The sequence below is a fragment of the Sinohyriopsis cumingii genome, chromosome 16 (assembly GCF_028554795.1).
Source record: "Sinohyriopsis cumingii isolate HCF-2022 chromosome 16, ASM2855479v2, whole genome shotgun sequence".
NCBI lineage: Eukaryota > Metazoa > Mollusca > Bivalvia > Unionida > Unionidae > Sinohyriopsis > Sinohyriopsis cumingii.
In genome coordinates, this window is record NC_142976.1 from 48,118,757 (window position 1) to 48,133,855 (window position 15,099).

Genomic DNA, 15,099 nt, shown 5'->3' on the forward strand with positions numbered 1-15,099 from the left:
TTACAGTCATTGCTTGAGATTCTTAAACCTTCATAGAGGTTATGTAAGTAAGTGTTGATTATATTGTTATTGTCATTTGTTGATTGACTTTCATGGTTGTATGATAAAAGACATTGTCATTAGTAGAGAAATTTGTGGAAGGGTCATACTGTTGTCACAGAAGGATTCTTTTAGGTGGTATTAAGTGTGTTTTATCTAACAACCATAAAATATTGGTAGCCAGTAAAATAGAGGGAATTAATGGATTTCATTTTGTTTTATTGCATTCTTGAAGGCTGACCTGTATGCAGGTGCAATTTTCATGGAACAGAGTCTCAACTGGAATATCTACTGGTCCATCATGCTGCTTCTTGCTGTTGCAGCATTATTTACCATCACAGGTGAGCTGTGTCCATACTTGTTGTATTACAGTATTTACATCACAGTGTGTCTGTTGTTGTTGTTGGGTTTAACGCCATTTTTCAGCACACAATAGGCTATACATGGCGGCCAGTATTAATGGTGAAGGAAGAACCCAGGAAAAACCCCGGAAAGAACCACCGACCCACGAGAAGCTACTGGCAAGCTTTCTTACATCAGTGTGTCAGTACAAATACCAATACTAGTATTATGTATTTGCCGTCAGGTGAGCTGTGTCAATACTACTACTAATACTAGTATTACATTATTTGCCAGTACAGGTGAAATGTGTCAAGACAACTGATAATACTAGTATTACAGTATTTGCCAGTACAGGTGAAATGTGTCACGACAACTGATAATACTAGTATTACAGTATTTGCCAGTACAGGTGAAATGTGTCACGACAACTGATAATACTAGTATTACAGTATTTGCCAGTACAGGTGAAATGTGTCACGACAACTGATAATACTAGTATTACAGTATTTGCCAGTACAGGTGAAATGTGTCAAGACAACTGATAATACTAGTATTACAGTATTTGCCAGTACAGGTGAAATGTGTCACGACAACTGATAATACTAGTATTACAGTATTTGCCAGTACAGGTGAAATGTGTCAAGACAACTGATAATACTAGTATTATGTATTTGCCAGTACAGGTAAAATGTGTCAAGACAACTGATAATACTAGTATTACAGTATTTGCCAGTACAGGTGAAATGTGTCAAGACAACTGATAATACTAGTATTATGTATTTGTCATCAGGTGAGCTGTGTCAATACAACTACTAATACTAGTATTACAGTATCTGCCAGTACAGGTAAAATGTGTCAAGACAACTGATAATACTAGTATTATGTATTTGCCATCAGGTGAGCTGTCTAAATACAAATACTAATACTAGTATTACAGTATTTACCAGTACAGGTGAGCTGTGTCAATACAACTATTAATACTAGTATTATGTATTGTAGGTACTTGAACACATGCATGTACATGTAGTGTTTTTAACGAGGAAGGGGAATCACATATTTGGCTCCAGTAACCCATCAGCTAAAAGTGAAAACAAATTAAGAAATCATAAAACAAAATTTGATGAATTAAATTGGTCCATTATGATGCTTGTTTTAAAACATGCAGCTGTGTTCAGGGGAATAATGCTGATTAAACAGCAGTTAAATGGAAGAATACCAAGTAAAGGGCAGTTAAATAGAACAGTGCCATTTAAAAGACAATTAAGTAAAACAATTCCAATTAAAGGGAAATTAATTAAAACTGCCAACTAAAGGTCAGTTAAATGGAACAATGCCCATTAAAATACAATTAAGTAGAACAATGCAAATTAAAGGGCAGTTAAAACATCCAAATTAAAGGGAAGTTAAATGGAACAATGCCAATTAAAGGAAAGTTAAGTAAAGCAATTCTAATTAAGGGCAATTAAATTGAACAACGATAATAAAAATGAACAGTATCAGTTACATCATTGTAAATGCAGGATGATAAAAGCATAATAACATGAGACAAAGAATGATATAGAAAAAAGCACACATTTTTATTGTGAAAATGCCTAAACCATATGTACTAGGGTGCAAAAGGATCTCTTTTTAAATTTGTGACAAACAGGACAATATGTAGGTCACCGTGTGACCTTAAGGGTTTATGTGCCTTGCTACTTGTGTTTGTAATGCAATAAATTCAAAAGTTCATACCATATTCAGAGTCTAGGACCATAATTGTGGGTCTTTTTCATGCTAATTTTATTTTAAAAAAGCAAACAAAATCTTGCATATTTTCAAGTCTTACCATTACGTCTTAGAGAAGTCCCATCTAAATTTATCTTTTCTCATATCAAGGGAGTGAATTTCCCCACACTTTTATGTTGTATAATAAATAGATTGTTACTTCAAAACTATTGGGACAGTCTTTGGTTTGTATGTATATTTTGTTGTGGTGTTTTTCACCGAATTTTTCACACAGTTTATCAAATCAGTTTCTTCACCAGTATCAAAAGATTTTAAGTAACTGATTAATAATATAAATATAGTTATTTATATATATAGTTATATATTTGTAGGTGGTCTGACGGCAGTTATATGGACGGACTTTATCCAGACCATCATCATGCTGCTTGGGGCAACCATCCTCATGGTCATCAGTAAGTGTCCTCAGTCTTTTTCTGATAGTGTTTGATTTCAGTTATAAGGAATTTTTCTCTTGAAAGTATGTCTTGCTTTTATCACTTTGTAAATTAATGAAGTTAATTGAGTTAATTGACATTTTTCAACCTGAATTTAATAATCATACCAAAGGAAGGTAATCCATTGCTACTACAGCCAAAAGTGGTTAGATAGACCATACTGTTGGATTTGGGGTTGGGGGCAGTTCACTTTCAAATGAACTGCAGCATATTGTGTCAGGTCCTGACTTTATATTTAGTCATTAGTGACATAAACTAAAGTTGGAATAATGATACAAGACTCAATCATATTTCCTAAGAAGTTTGGTCAGTTTTACAATTTGTTAGAGTCAACATGGGGCAGAGTACTTTGGGTATGTTTTATTTCTGTCTTATGGTCAGCCAACATGCCAAGTCAACATAGGACAGAGTACTTCAGACAGTTTTGTGTGTATTAGAGGCAGTTAACATGTCAACATAAGGCAAAGTACTTTAGGTTAGTTTTATTTCTGTCTCATAACCAGTCAACATGCAAAGTCAACATCAGACAGAGTACTTAGGACAGTTCTATGTGTATTGGAGGCAGTTAACATGTCAAGTCAGCATGGTGCAGAGTACTTTAGTTTTTGTGTGCATTAGGGCCAGTCTGCATGGTAAGTCAACATGGGACAGAGTACTTTAGGTTTATTTTGTGTGTCTTGATGCCAGTCATCATGCTGAATCAACATGGGGCAGAGTACTTTAATTTCTACTTTATTTCTTCTGATGCTTTTGTGAGGTTGTACTCAAAACTAGCAAATATTTTGGAACTTTGAAATCTGCTGTATGATATGATGCAAATCTGTCTGTCTATATGTTGTTCATATGAGATGTAAATCTGTCTGTGTCATTGTTCTTCATATCAGATGTAAATCTGTCTGTGTCTGTGTTGTTCATATTTTGATGTAAATCTGTGCCTTTTGTTCATATCAGGTGCAAGTCTTTGTGTTGTTCATATTCAAATGTAAATCTGTGTCTGTGTTCATATTCAGACGTAAATCTTCATATTCAGATGCAAGTCTTTGTCTGTGTTGTTCATATCAGATGTAAATCTGTGTCTGTGTTGTTCATATTCAATGCAAATCTCTGTGTTGTTCCTATTCAGATGCAAATCTGTCTGTGTTGTTCATATCAGATGCAAATCTGTGTCTGTGTTGTTCATATCAGATGTAAATCTGTGTCTGTGTTGTTCATATTCAATGCAAATCTCTGTTGTTCCTATTCAGATGCAAATCTGTGTCTGTGTTGTTCATATCAGATGCAAATCTGTGTCTGTGTTGTTCATATCAGATGCAAATCTGTGTGTTGTTCCTATTCAGATGTAAATATGTCTGTGTTGTTCATTTCAGATGCAAGTCTGTGTTGTTCATATCAGATGTAAATCTGTGTCTGTGTTGTTCGTATTCAATGCAAATCTCTGTGTTGTTCCTATTCAGATGCAAATCTGTGTCTGTTGTTCATATCAGATGCAGATCTGTGTCTGTGTTGTTCATATCAGATGCAAATCTGTGTCTGTGTTGTTCCTATTCAGATGTAATTATATCTGTGTTGTTCATATCAGATGCAAGTCTGTGTCTGTGTTGTTCATATTCAGATGTAAATCTGTGTCTGTGTTGTTCATATTCAATGCAAATCTGTGTCTGTGTTCATATTCAATGTAAGTCTGTGTCTGTGTTGTTCATATCAGATGCAAATCTGTGTCTGTTTTGTTCATATTAGATGTTAATCTGTGTCTGTGTTGTTCATATTCAGTGTAAGTCTGTGTCTGTGTTGTTCATATCAGATGCAAATATGTGTCTGTTGTTCATATCAGATGCAAATCTGTGTCTGTGTTCATATTCAGATGTTAATCTGTGTCTGTGTTGTTCATATTCACTGTAAGTCTGTGTCTGTGTTGTTCATATCAGATGCAAATATGTGTCTGTGTTGTTCATATCAGATGCAAATCTGTGTCTGTGTTGTTCATATTCAGATGCAAATCCATCTGTGTTCATATTCAGATGTAAATCTGTCTGTGTTGTTCATATTCAGATGTAAATCTGTGTCTGTGTTGTTCATATTCAGTGTAAATCTGTGTTTGTGTTGTTCATATCAGATGCAAGTCTGTGTCTGTGTTGTTCATATTCAGATGTAAATCTGTGTCTGTGTTGTTCATATTCAGATGCAAGTTTGTATCTGTTGTTCATATTTAGATGGAAATCTCTGTCTGTGTTGTTCATATCAGATGGAAATCTTCATATTAGATGCAAGTCTGTATCTGTTTTGTTCACATTCATATGTAAATCTTTGTGCTATTCAAATTCAAATGCAAATCTTTGTCTGTGTTGTTCATATCAGATGCAAATCTGTGTCTGTGTTGTTCATATCAGATGCAAATCTGTGTCTGTGTTGTTCATATTCAGATGCAAGTCTGTCTGTGTTGTTCATATTCAGATGCAAATCTGCCTGTGTTGTTCATATCAGATGTAAATCTGTGTCTGTGTTGTTCATATTTCAGATGCAAATCTTTGTGCTATTCATATTTCAGATGCAAATCTGTGTTGTTATTATTCAGATGCCAGTATTTGTGCTGTTCATATTTCAAATGCAAATCTGTGTCTGTGTTGTTCATATTCAATGCAAATCTGTGTCTGTGTTGTTCATATTTCAGATGCAAATCTTTGTGCTGTTCATATTTCAGATGCAAATCTTTGTGTTGTTCATATTTCAGATGCAAATCTTTGTGCTGTTCATATTTCAGATGCAAATCTGTGTTGTTCTTATTCAGATGCCAGTATTTGTGCTGTTCATATTTCAAATGGAAGTCTGTGTCTGTTGTTCATATTTCAGATGTAAGTCTGTGTCTGTGTTGTTCATATTTCAGATACAAGTCTGTGTCTGTGTTTTTCATATTCAGATGCAAGTCTTAGTGCTGTTCATGTTTCAAATGCAAATCTGTGTCTGTGTTGTTCATATTCAATGCAAATCTGTGTCTGTGTTGTTCATATTCAATGTAAATCTCTGTACTGTTCATATTCAGATGCAAGTCTGTGTTTGTGTTGTTCATATTCAATGCAAATCTCTGCTGCTCATATCAGATGCAAGTTTGTGTCTGTGCTGTTCATATTCAATGCAAATCTGTGTCTGTGTTGTTCATATTCAATGCAAATCTGTGTCTGTGTTGTTCATATTCAATGCAAATCTGTTTCTGCTGTTTGAGTTCAGATGCAAGTCTGTGTCTGTGTTGTTCTTATTCAGATACAAACTAATAAAGTTAAATATTAGAGTTGTTTCTAGTAGTATGGCCATATCAAATTTCCTGCAAAAGGCTCATCGTAAGTTATAATGCAGATTGCATAAATGATGAAAAATTGTTTTATTCTCTTTCTGCCTTTTCTCTTTTCACCAGTTGAGACTTTCAGTATGGCAGAATATTTAGTTTTCTTTTTACAGTACTCACTTATGTGCTGTATGTAATGTTATAAAAGCAGGTGTACCGTATAATGTTTGGTAGCAGTGGCTTTGAATACAGTAGAATTTGAACTTATTCAGTTCCCTTTTTATGCATTATTTTCTTGAGCAAACTTGGGCACAGTGTTTTTTGTTTTAATTTTTTGATGTTTTGTTTCAGGTTTTGTTAAAGTTGGAGGTTTTAGTGCAATGGTAGAACAATATCCACTTGCTATTTCCAATAGTACGTTGTATGGGAACACAACATGTGGTAAGCCACGCGACGATTACATGCACCTATTCCGTGACCCAAAGACAGGTGACTTGCCATGGCCAGGAATTTTGGGACTATCCATCAACTCTGTATGGTACTGGTGCTCGGATCAGGTAAAATAACCAGGATTATCATCCACATCCGCTGAGGATGTCATAACCCCTAATGGCAGTATTTTATTACTTAATTTGGATGTTACATATTAGTGATAAGGTCCATGCCATTCTAGACTCTTACAGGATTCCATGATGGCACAGATGTGAAAGTTTTGATATGAGAGAATCATGGAAATAGCATGTACCGTCAAGAAACTAAACATAAATATTTTCTTTGAGCCATTTCCAAGTACATACAAGACATGATTCTAGTTTATTTGCAGTTCAGCAGCATAATAAATATATGAATTGAACTTTATTTAGAGCACCTGCTGAATTTTGTATTTGTAGGCCTAGTGAAAATTCCAGTTTCCTGTGGTAAATTATCTTGCTTCCACATTTGGCAGGTGTGCTAAGAAATGATTGAAGAACATAATTGTTGAATTATGCAGTGTCAGATATTAATTATGATATTAAACACATTATGGACCTTGGCACTATCCAGATAATAAATAAATTGGCATCAGGTGCTAATTAAAAGCCAGCTTCATCTACATTGGAATGGTTTTTTCACCAATGAAGCAACAATATCTACATTTCATGATATAGAATATGTATGATTGATGTTAATGTAAGGTATTTGCATCAAAAATGTATAGTGTGGATTTTATGTCAAATACAATAAGGTGTACAGAAATTTTTAATTTGTTGTCAGCCAGGTAGTAAACCATGGTATCTCAGTTTTTACAGTGTCTGATTTTCAATAGGCCAGCTGCTCCAGCTGTCACAGTGTATCCTTGAAAAAGACACTTAACTCCCATACACACATCATGGTATAGCTATCCTTGAAAAAGACATTTAACTCCCATAGACACATCATGGTATAGCTATCCTTAAAAAATACACTTACTCCCATCTGCACATCATGGTATAGCTATCCTTGAAAAATACACTTACTCCCATATGCACATCATGGTATAGCTATCCTTGAAAAATACACTTACTCCCATACGCACATCATGGTATAGCTATCCTTGAAAAATACACTTACTCCTATATGCACATCATGGTATAGCTATCCTTGAAAAATACACTTACTCCCATACGCACATCATGGTATAGCTATCCTTGAAAAATACACTTACTCCCATACGCACATCATGGTATAGCTAATAATGTATTGTAAGTGTCACTAATGCATCAAATAGAACATTATCGATTAGTAAATTCATGGTAACCTTTTGATACAAAAATATGTCATGCTTCTTCTTCTTCTTAGAATTCATTTCCTGAAAAAATATCAGTTTTATGTTTATATTCCTCAATGACATTTGAACACTATGATGTATATCTTGTTCTATATGGTGTCCTAGTAAGACATCCAAACACTGATATATGATATCTTGCTTTGTATGGTGTCATAGCACAACATCCAAACACTGCAAGAACAAACATAAAGACCTAATAATGTTTCCTACCTTAAATATTCTCAGCATGTTTGTTTTGTTTTCTAATTTCATGGTGTTTTTTTTTTAATCATATCATTATAATTTTTATCTCACAGGTGTTGTCTAATGTTGTAAAGTGCTTAGAGTTTCTAAAGATTAGGCACTATACAAAGTTCTCATTATTATTATTATAATTATTATTATATCATATCTTGCTTTGTATGGTATCTTAGCACAACATTCAAACAGTAAACAGTATGATATCTTGCTTCGTATGTCATATTAGCACAACATTCAAACAGTAAACAGTATGATATCTTGCTTTGTACAGTGTCTTAGCAGAACATTCAGACACTGTGATATATGATATTTTGTTTTGTACATTGTCCTAGTTCAACGTGCAGGGATGGTCCTGGCTTTTAAAACGCTGTCGCCAAAAACATCGCCAGCCTCAATATTTTGTCGCCAATTTTCAAAAAGTGTCGCCAGAACAAGTAGTGTACATTTTTGCAAGTGTTAATTTAGTCTATTAATGTAACAGGCAATGAAAATTACAAAAGATGGGTTAGTTAATACTTTAATTACAACAAGCATTAACAAAATGTTACAAAGTGTTACATGAAGATCCGTCGCGATTTTAGGGCTGCACACTTGTTGAATGCAGTTTCAAAGTTTCACCGTTTGTGCACATGTATGACTGTTGTTACCTGAAAAAAAAATGCATTATCAACTTTAGTTGACATTTTAATAATAATAAAACCCTACGATCGTACATTGCAATGTAAGATAAGTGACGTATATTGCAACCGTCAATTGTATGCATTCCGTAATTAAATGCCCCCCCCCCCCTTATGGCTAGCTTTACAAAGCTTGTAGTGAATTGCTTCCTAAATCCCAAGAATGATCTAGAATGCTATATAAATTCTCTCGACAAGCAAAAAAGGATCTCCATTACCACGAATGAAACTTACATGAATCAACACCTGGCAATATTGGACCGTATATATAAGCATAAATTCACACCCAATTTAGGGATTCTTTCACTCCTGTATTTTTGAGAAATAAATAATTATTTTTAATTATGCAAAACTTGTTTTTTTTTTTTGCTATTTATTGTTGCGGAGTTTAAGTCTCTGCAGCCGTAACACGGGATTGATGGCAAAAGGAAAAGATCAATGAGTAAAATGCACAAATATTACTTGCCCCACCTGGATTCATGTTTGGTGACACACTCCTTCTTCAAAATATCACAGCCAGTTGTAAATGAATTGACGAACTTTGCCTTGATACATACATCACAGAACATCTGTTTTAACTTTTTATCATATCTCAGCCACAGACGACCAAGTTTCCAACTGTCTAGAAATTTTCGGGAATTTTTGCCCCGTTCATCGTAATGTGGTGTTGCACTTGAAGCACTACATGTAGATGATGTTGGACTGCAAAGTTTATTATTGGGTTCAGTGACTGTATTGTCTGATGAATTTGCACTAAATCCAAACGCTGTTAATTTTTGTAACTTAGGGTGAGATGATGAACACGCAACATCTAACTTCCTTTTGCTCATGATAATGTTGCACTGGTGAGAGATATAATTGTGATTGAGATATTTTCCATTTGCTTTGTATTTATACATAGTAGTCGGTACTTCAGAGGTTATCAGTTTTCTATGAAGGTTCAGCAAAACTGTTGTATTGGTATATGTAAAAAAAAACAACAGAAAGATTAGCCATTCAATTAATTGTATCTGTTCTATTCGCGTCTTCAGAAGTTGGTCAGTTGTAGGTATAGTTCAGTAGCATGACTGACTGTATCACAGCATAGAGTACTCAGCCCAGATGTCAGCATAAGCAGATTATGATGTAACAATGCACTGTAAAGATGGGGGTTGTCAACACGAACAAAGGATCGTTTGTGTAACAGATTGATTCCAATGCATTGCTTAGTCAAGTTTGTGGCTTCCTTTCGTTCTCCCTTTTAATTTATCCAGTCCAAATCCATGATTGTATGTACGAATTAAATAACCAAAAAGTCTGTCGCCAAAAAAATCGCCAGATGGGATATTTTTGTCGCCAATAAGGAAAACAAATCACAATTTGCGACATTGGTGAAGCCTGACTTTGAAACACCATGATGTGTGATATCTTTATTTGCACTGTGTCCTTTCATGACATTCAAATACTGTTATCTGTATCTTGTGGTGTACGGTGTTCTTTCACCATGTATAAACACTATGAAAATATAAATCATAGAATTCCTCAATAAATAAAAAATTCTGCATGAATGACATTTTGCTTTCAGGTGATAGTACAGAGGGCTCTGGCTGGAAAGACATATGATCACGCCAAGGCTGGTGCCATTTTCTGTAGTTACCTGAAAATTTTGCCACTGTTCCTTCTTGTCTTCCCAGGAATGATTGCTCGCATTCTCTTTCCAGGTATGTTGCACATCATGTGCATCTGAACTCCTAAGATTAATTGTTAAATTTTGCACTAGATTATTTGTAATCCATTCAGATTATTTTACTGCAAGAAGTTGTTGATCATCATAGTTTTCTACTGATATGCATGTCTTAGAATTTTAGATCTTTTAATTTGTAATAACATGGTTTGCAGTCCATTTCAGTTGGTATTGTAAAATAATTTCTAGGTATCTATATTAATCATTGTTTAATCATGAAAAATAAAAAGAAATGCAAATGAGTGTCATGTTCAGCCGATGTGGCATATATTTGTTTTATTATGGAGTAAAAGGAAATTACACATCAAAAGAACTGTGCCAGTAATAGGTAGAAATTTTATATATGGTAAAGAAATTACACATCAAAAGAACTGTGCCAGTAATGGGTAGAAATTTTATATATGGTAAAGAAATTACACATCAAAAGAACTGTGCCAGTAATGGGTAGAAATTTTATATATGGTAAAGAAATTACACATCAAAAGAACTGTGCCAGTAGTGGGTAGAAATTTTATATATGGTAAAGAAATTACACATCAAAAGAACTGTGCCAGTAATGGGTAGAAATTTTATATATGGTAAAGAAATTACACATCAAAAGAACTGTGCCAGTAATGGGTAGAAATTTTATATATGGTAAAGAAATTACACATCAAAAGAACTGTGCCAGTAATGGGTAGAAATTTTATATATGGTAAAGAAATTACACAGTGATTAATTAATCTTTATGCACAACAACTTTTCCTTCTCAATTTATGTTGAGAAATATTGTAGAATAAATAGGTAAAATTAAAAATGCCCTCAATACCCAAACCAGTTTCATGGTATAAACAATCAACTGCCTGGACTGCTGTTGGAATTCAGCAGTTATGAAGAAAAGGAGATGCCGAAACAATTACCTGGCCAAAATCAAAGGTGGAATAAATAATTTATTTGAAAACTATGATTTTTTGTTAAGCCAAAACAAACCTAAGATGGATTGATGATCTAATAGGCCATTTTAACCTATATTATGATTATTATTTGATATGTCAGTCATATGAATATCTGCTGGTTATGTGCCTTATGTAATGTTTCTCTTTACACAGAGTAGAGTACTTTGTAGGATCCCTTATATCACTGAAAAACAGTAATTCTTAGGTTCATGGATCAAAGTAAATAAAACAGCAATGGATGTTTAGCTAAAATGGGATCTGGAAGAATGCAGCTTGGTGAAATCAATGAATAATGCAAAATTGGCCTCATATTTTTGAGAATAAACAGTTATATAAGTGATGCTAAGCATGATTTGCATTGTAAGTACTGCAATACAGACCTCCTAGTAAACTCGTAGTGATTTTTGAAGTCTTTAGTTACCTTTATTTTATTTCATGTTGGAAAAATCAGAAAATATACACATGCAGAATAATACAAAAAAAGCAATCATAATAGTTTTGAACATTTTTTCAGTGTGGTAATTGAACAACAGCTGGTCATGTTTGATGATGTTGCCAATTCCGTCTTCACATTTTTTTGTGTCACTGAATATTAGCACACAGATAAAGCTATATTTTTTTCATATGTGTACAAGTGTTGGGATTTGAAATAAAAATTTTTTATTTGTGTCTCGAGACTTATCGTCATTACGATTGCATAGTCAGATCACATACACAATCCATGAAATTCTTCAGCATGACTTTGCACTTTAGATTGTGTTTTAACAAATCCCAATTGGATATATTTGAGAGTGATTCTGATTGGCTGATAGTAAAATCTAAATCTTAGATGACAGTCCAATTTATATGATCTCCATATCAGGTTGTGTGGAAAACTTAGGTAGAGGGAACAACACAGACCCAAACTTCCAGATGCATGATGGGTATAAGCTGTTCACTGTTGGGCATGTTTTGTACGGGAGCTGCTGTGGTACATCTCATTAATCTAGGGCTGGCACTGAAAACTCATCTCTGTCTGTGTAGGGTTTAATATCCAGCTCTGCCATTGTGGGTATGTGAGAAAGTTTGCCATTAGCTTTCCGTGGGTCGGTCATTCTTCATGGGGTTTTCCCTGGTTCTTCCTACACCAGATATACTGGCCATCATGTATACCCTATCCCTGTGCTGCAGAATGGCATTAAACATACAACACCAACAACAAATCTCATTAATCCAGCCATTATTCATCTGATCATTGCTTTAATACACCGTCTTATTGCATTTGGGTGTGGTGAAAACAGAACTACATTGGCTTATTGGTTAACATGCTGGACTTGCAACAAGAAAAGTGTGGGTTCAAATCCTGCTTTGGCCAGACTGGGTTGTTTGCTGCAGTGTGCCTCTGTGTAAGCTACTTTACTCAATTAAACATAGCATGGTATAATTTCTCACAGTTTTATCTGATGTTAATCACTAATCAGTCGGATATGATTAGCAAATGTAATGTATTCAACGAGTGCCTATAGTTATGAATGGTTAGCAAAACAAAACTGCGCACATGTAATGTATTCAACCAGTGCCTATAGTTATGAATGGTTAGCAAAACAAAACTGCACACATGTAATGTATTCAACCAGTGCCTATAGTTATGAATGGTTAGCAAAACAAAACTGCGCACATGTAATGTATTCAACCAGTGCCTGTAGTTATGAATTGTTAGCAAAACAAAACTCTGCACATGTAATGTATTCAACCAGTGCCTATAGTTATGAATCGTTAGCAAAACAAAACTATACACGTGTAGTACATTCAACTAATAACTATAGTTATGAAATAGTGCGAGTACAAATAATCAAATAACAAACATATTTGATTGTTCTAACAGCATTATCAAAGTGTGCCATGGGTAGAAATAATAAGATGATTTGAAAAGTTGAATGATTCTAACCTCACTCTAAACTTTATTATAGATGTTAAAAATTACTAGCAGGAATTTAATTTTTGTTTGTTTTTACATTTGAACACAAGTTCAGCCTCTATTCTCAGACATTTATTTGACAGAAGTTATATTACCCTTTATGACAAGGGTTATATCACCCATTATGAGTAATTTAACAAGGGTTATATCAAATTGAACTATTTGACAAGGGTTATATCACCTTTTTGACATAATTTGAGAAGGGTTATATCACCCATTATGAATAATTTGACAAAGGTTATAACACCCTTTAAGAGTAATTTGAGAAGGGTTATATCACACTTTATGAGTAACTAGAACTAATTTGTAACAGCCAGCAAAACATTATATATCCTTTCTGCTTTTGCTTTGCTTGCCATAAATGTAGAAGGAGTTAACTGCCTAAAGGGGGCATCTGTTTTGATGCCACATGAAGCATACATTTGTTGTTTGATCAGGTAAGGATGAAAACTTTGCTTTGAGCAACAATTATTCTAGATGTATTCATCAGACTAACACACAGACGTCTTATTGTTTTTATGTGATAATTTTGCAAATTTCCTGCATAAAGGTTTGCTGATAACTTTTTTTGATGTCCATTACACTTAAGTTATTTTGATGTCCAGTATGGCTCTACCATACCTGTATCTTCCAGCCTATAAGTTGATACTTTTTTACCAAAACTCTCAGCTTTGCATTATACTCAGATTCAACTTATATATGAATTGTGTCATTCAAATTGCTTTATTGTATATCATGTAATTGTTCATATGTAAAACAAAATTCTTCAAAAGTATGTGTCAAAATGATTATCTTTTTAGGGAAGAGATCATGTACGAAAATATATAGGACCTGACATTGAGAAGGATTAAAAATATTTACATGATTTATGAATTTTAAATTCACAATCATTAGATGTATATGTGCTAAAATAGCATGGACTAGGAATATAGTTGTTTAAATTTGATCACATATATGTGTATTAGAATAGACATGTTTGAAATTGAATAACCATGACAAAGACAGATATTCCATCTCTTTTGTTTTGCACAACGGGATCAAATATACTATGCAGTGGTATGAGAGAAAGAAAGAGAGAGAGAGGTTTCAGGACAATTGTAATCAATATTGTTAAGTTACCTAGTGAATGTGAACTTGTTCATCCATTATCAATTAATACCATTTAGTAAGCAGTAGTTTCTAGATTTTGTTAAGGTATCCATTTTCGAACCACATGGCTTTGCAGCTTATTTACTTGCTACTTAAATATGTGACAGCTGTGCTCAGGTCATTTCTAGATATCACATGTCTGAGAGCAAGATTCAGCAGACTAGATCAAATTTACAAGGCTACCAATAGGGAAATGTGGCTATTGTGAATACCGTACCATGTACACTGTAATGCCAGAAATTTGCAGGTGCTTATTCAGCTAGTGACACATTTTGTACTTGCCAGTAAAACTGTCAGTTCAACTTAAACCAACAACAAGCATGAGCAAAAATCAAAGCCAAATGCCACCTAAGTACAGGAAGTGTACATGCACTGAATGTCACTGAAAGGATAATCTTATATGTTGGGAATGGAGAGGTTGTTGTACTTGCAAAGAAAATTACACAGTATGTTAAATAATCATTCTTGGGATTTAACCTAATTGGAATCACAACATATATTATGAATATTTAAACTTTGAAACTGAAGGTGTATGGTATGTTTTTTAATAGTTTCCATTTATTATTTAATTTGCTCTTTTCTCTCTGAGAAAAGCTTTATCTAAACAGGGGCAGTAAGTTGCACAATAGCATGAAGAAGGGCTGCTCTCTCTCTCTCTCTCTCTCTCTCTCTTATGTATCATTTCATATTTTGTTTTGATCATGAGGTGCAAGAAGAAAATGCAATGGAGT

General features: G+C 34.0%; 1 protein-coding gene across 2 annotated transcripts in view; it reads left to right on the forward strand.

Moving 5' to 3' along the window:
• The window catches only part of LOC149780367 (sodium/glucose cotransporter 4-like), a 92,274-nt gene that overhangs the window by 22,704 nt on the left and 54,471 nt on the right, over window positions 1-15,099 (forward strand). For both annotated transcript variants that reach the window (XM_089937266.1, XM_089937267.1), the window contains 4 exons: window positions 275-380; window positions 2,481-2,561; window positions 6,232-6,437; window positions 10,169-10,304. In XM_089937266.1, the coding sequence (XP_089793392.1) occupies window positions 275-380; window positions 2,481-2,561; window positions 6,232-6,437; window positions 10,169-10,304 (529 nt within the window). The remainder of the gene's footprint in view (window positions 1-274; window positions 381-2,480; window positions 2,562-6,231; window positions 6,438-10,168; window positions 10,305-15,099) is intronic.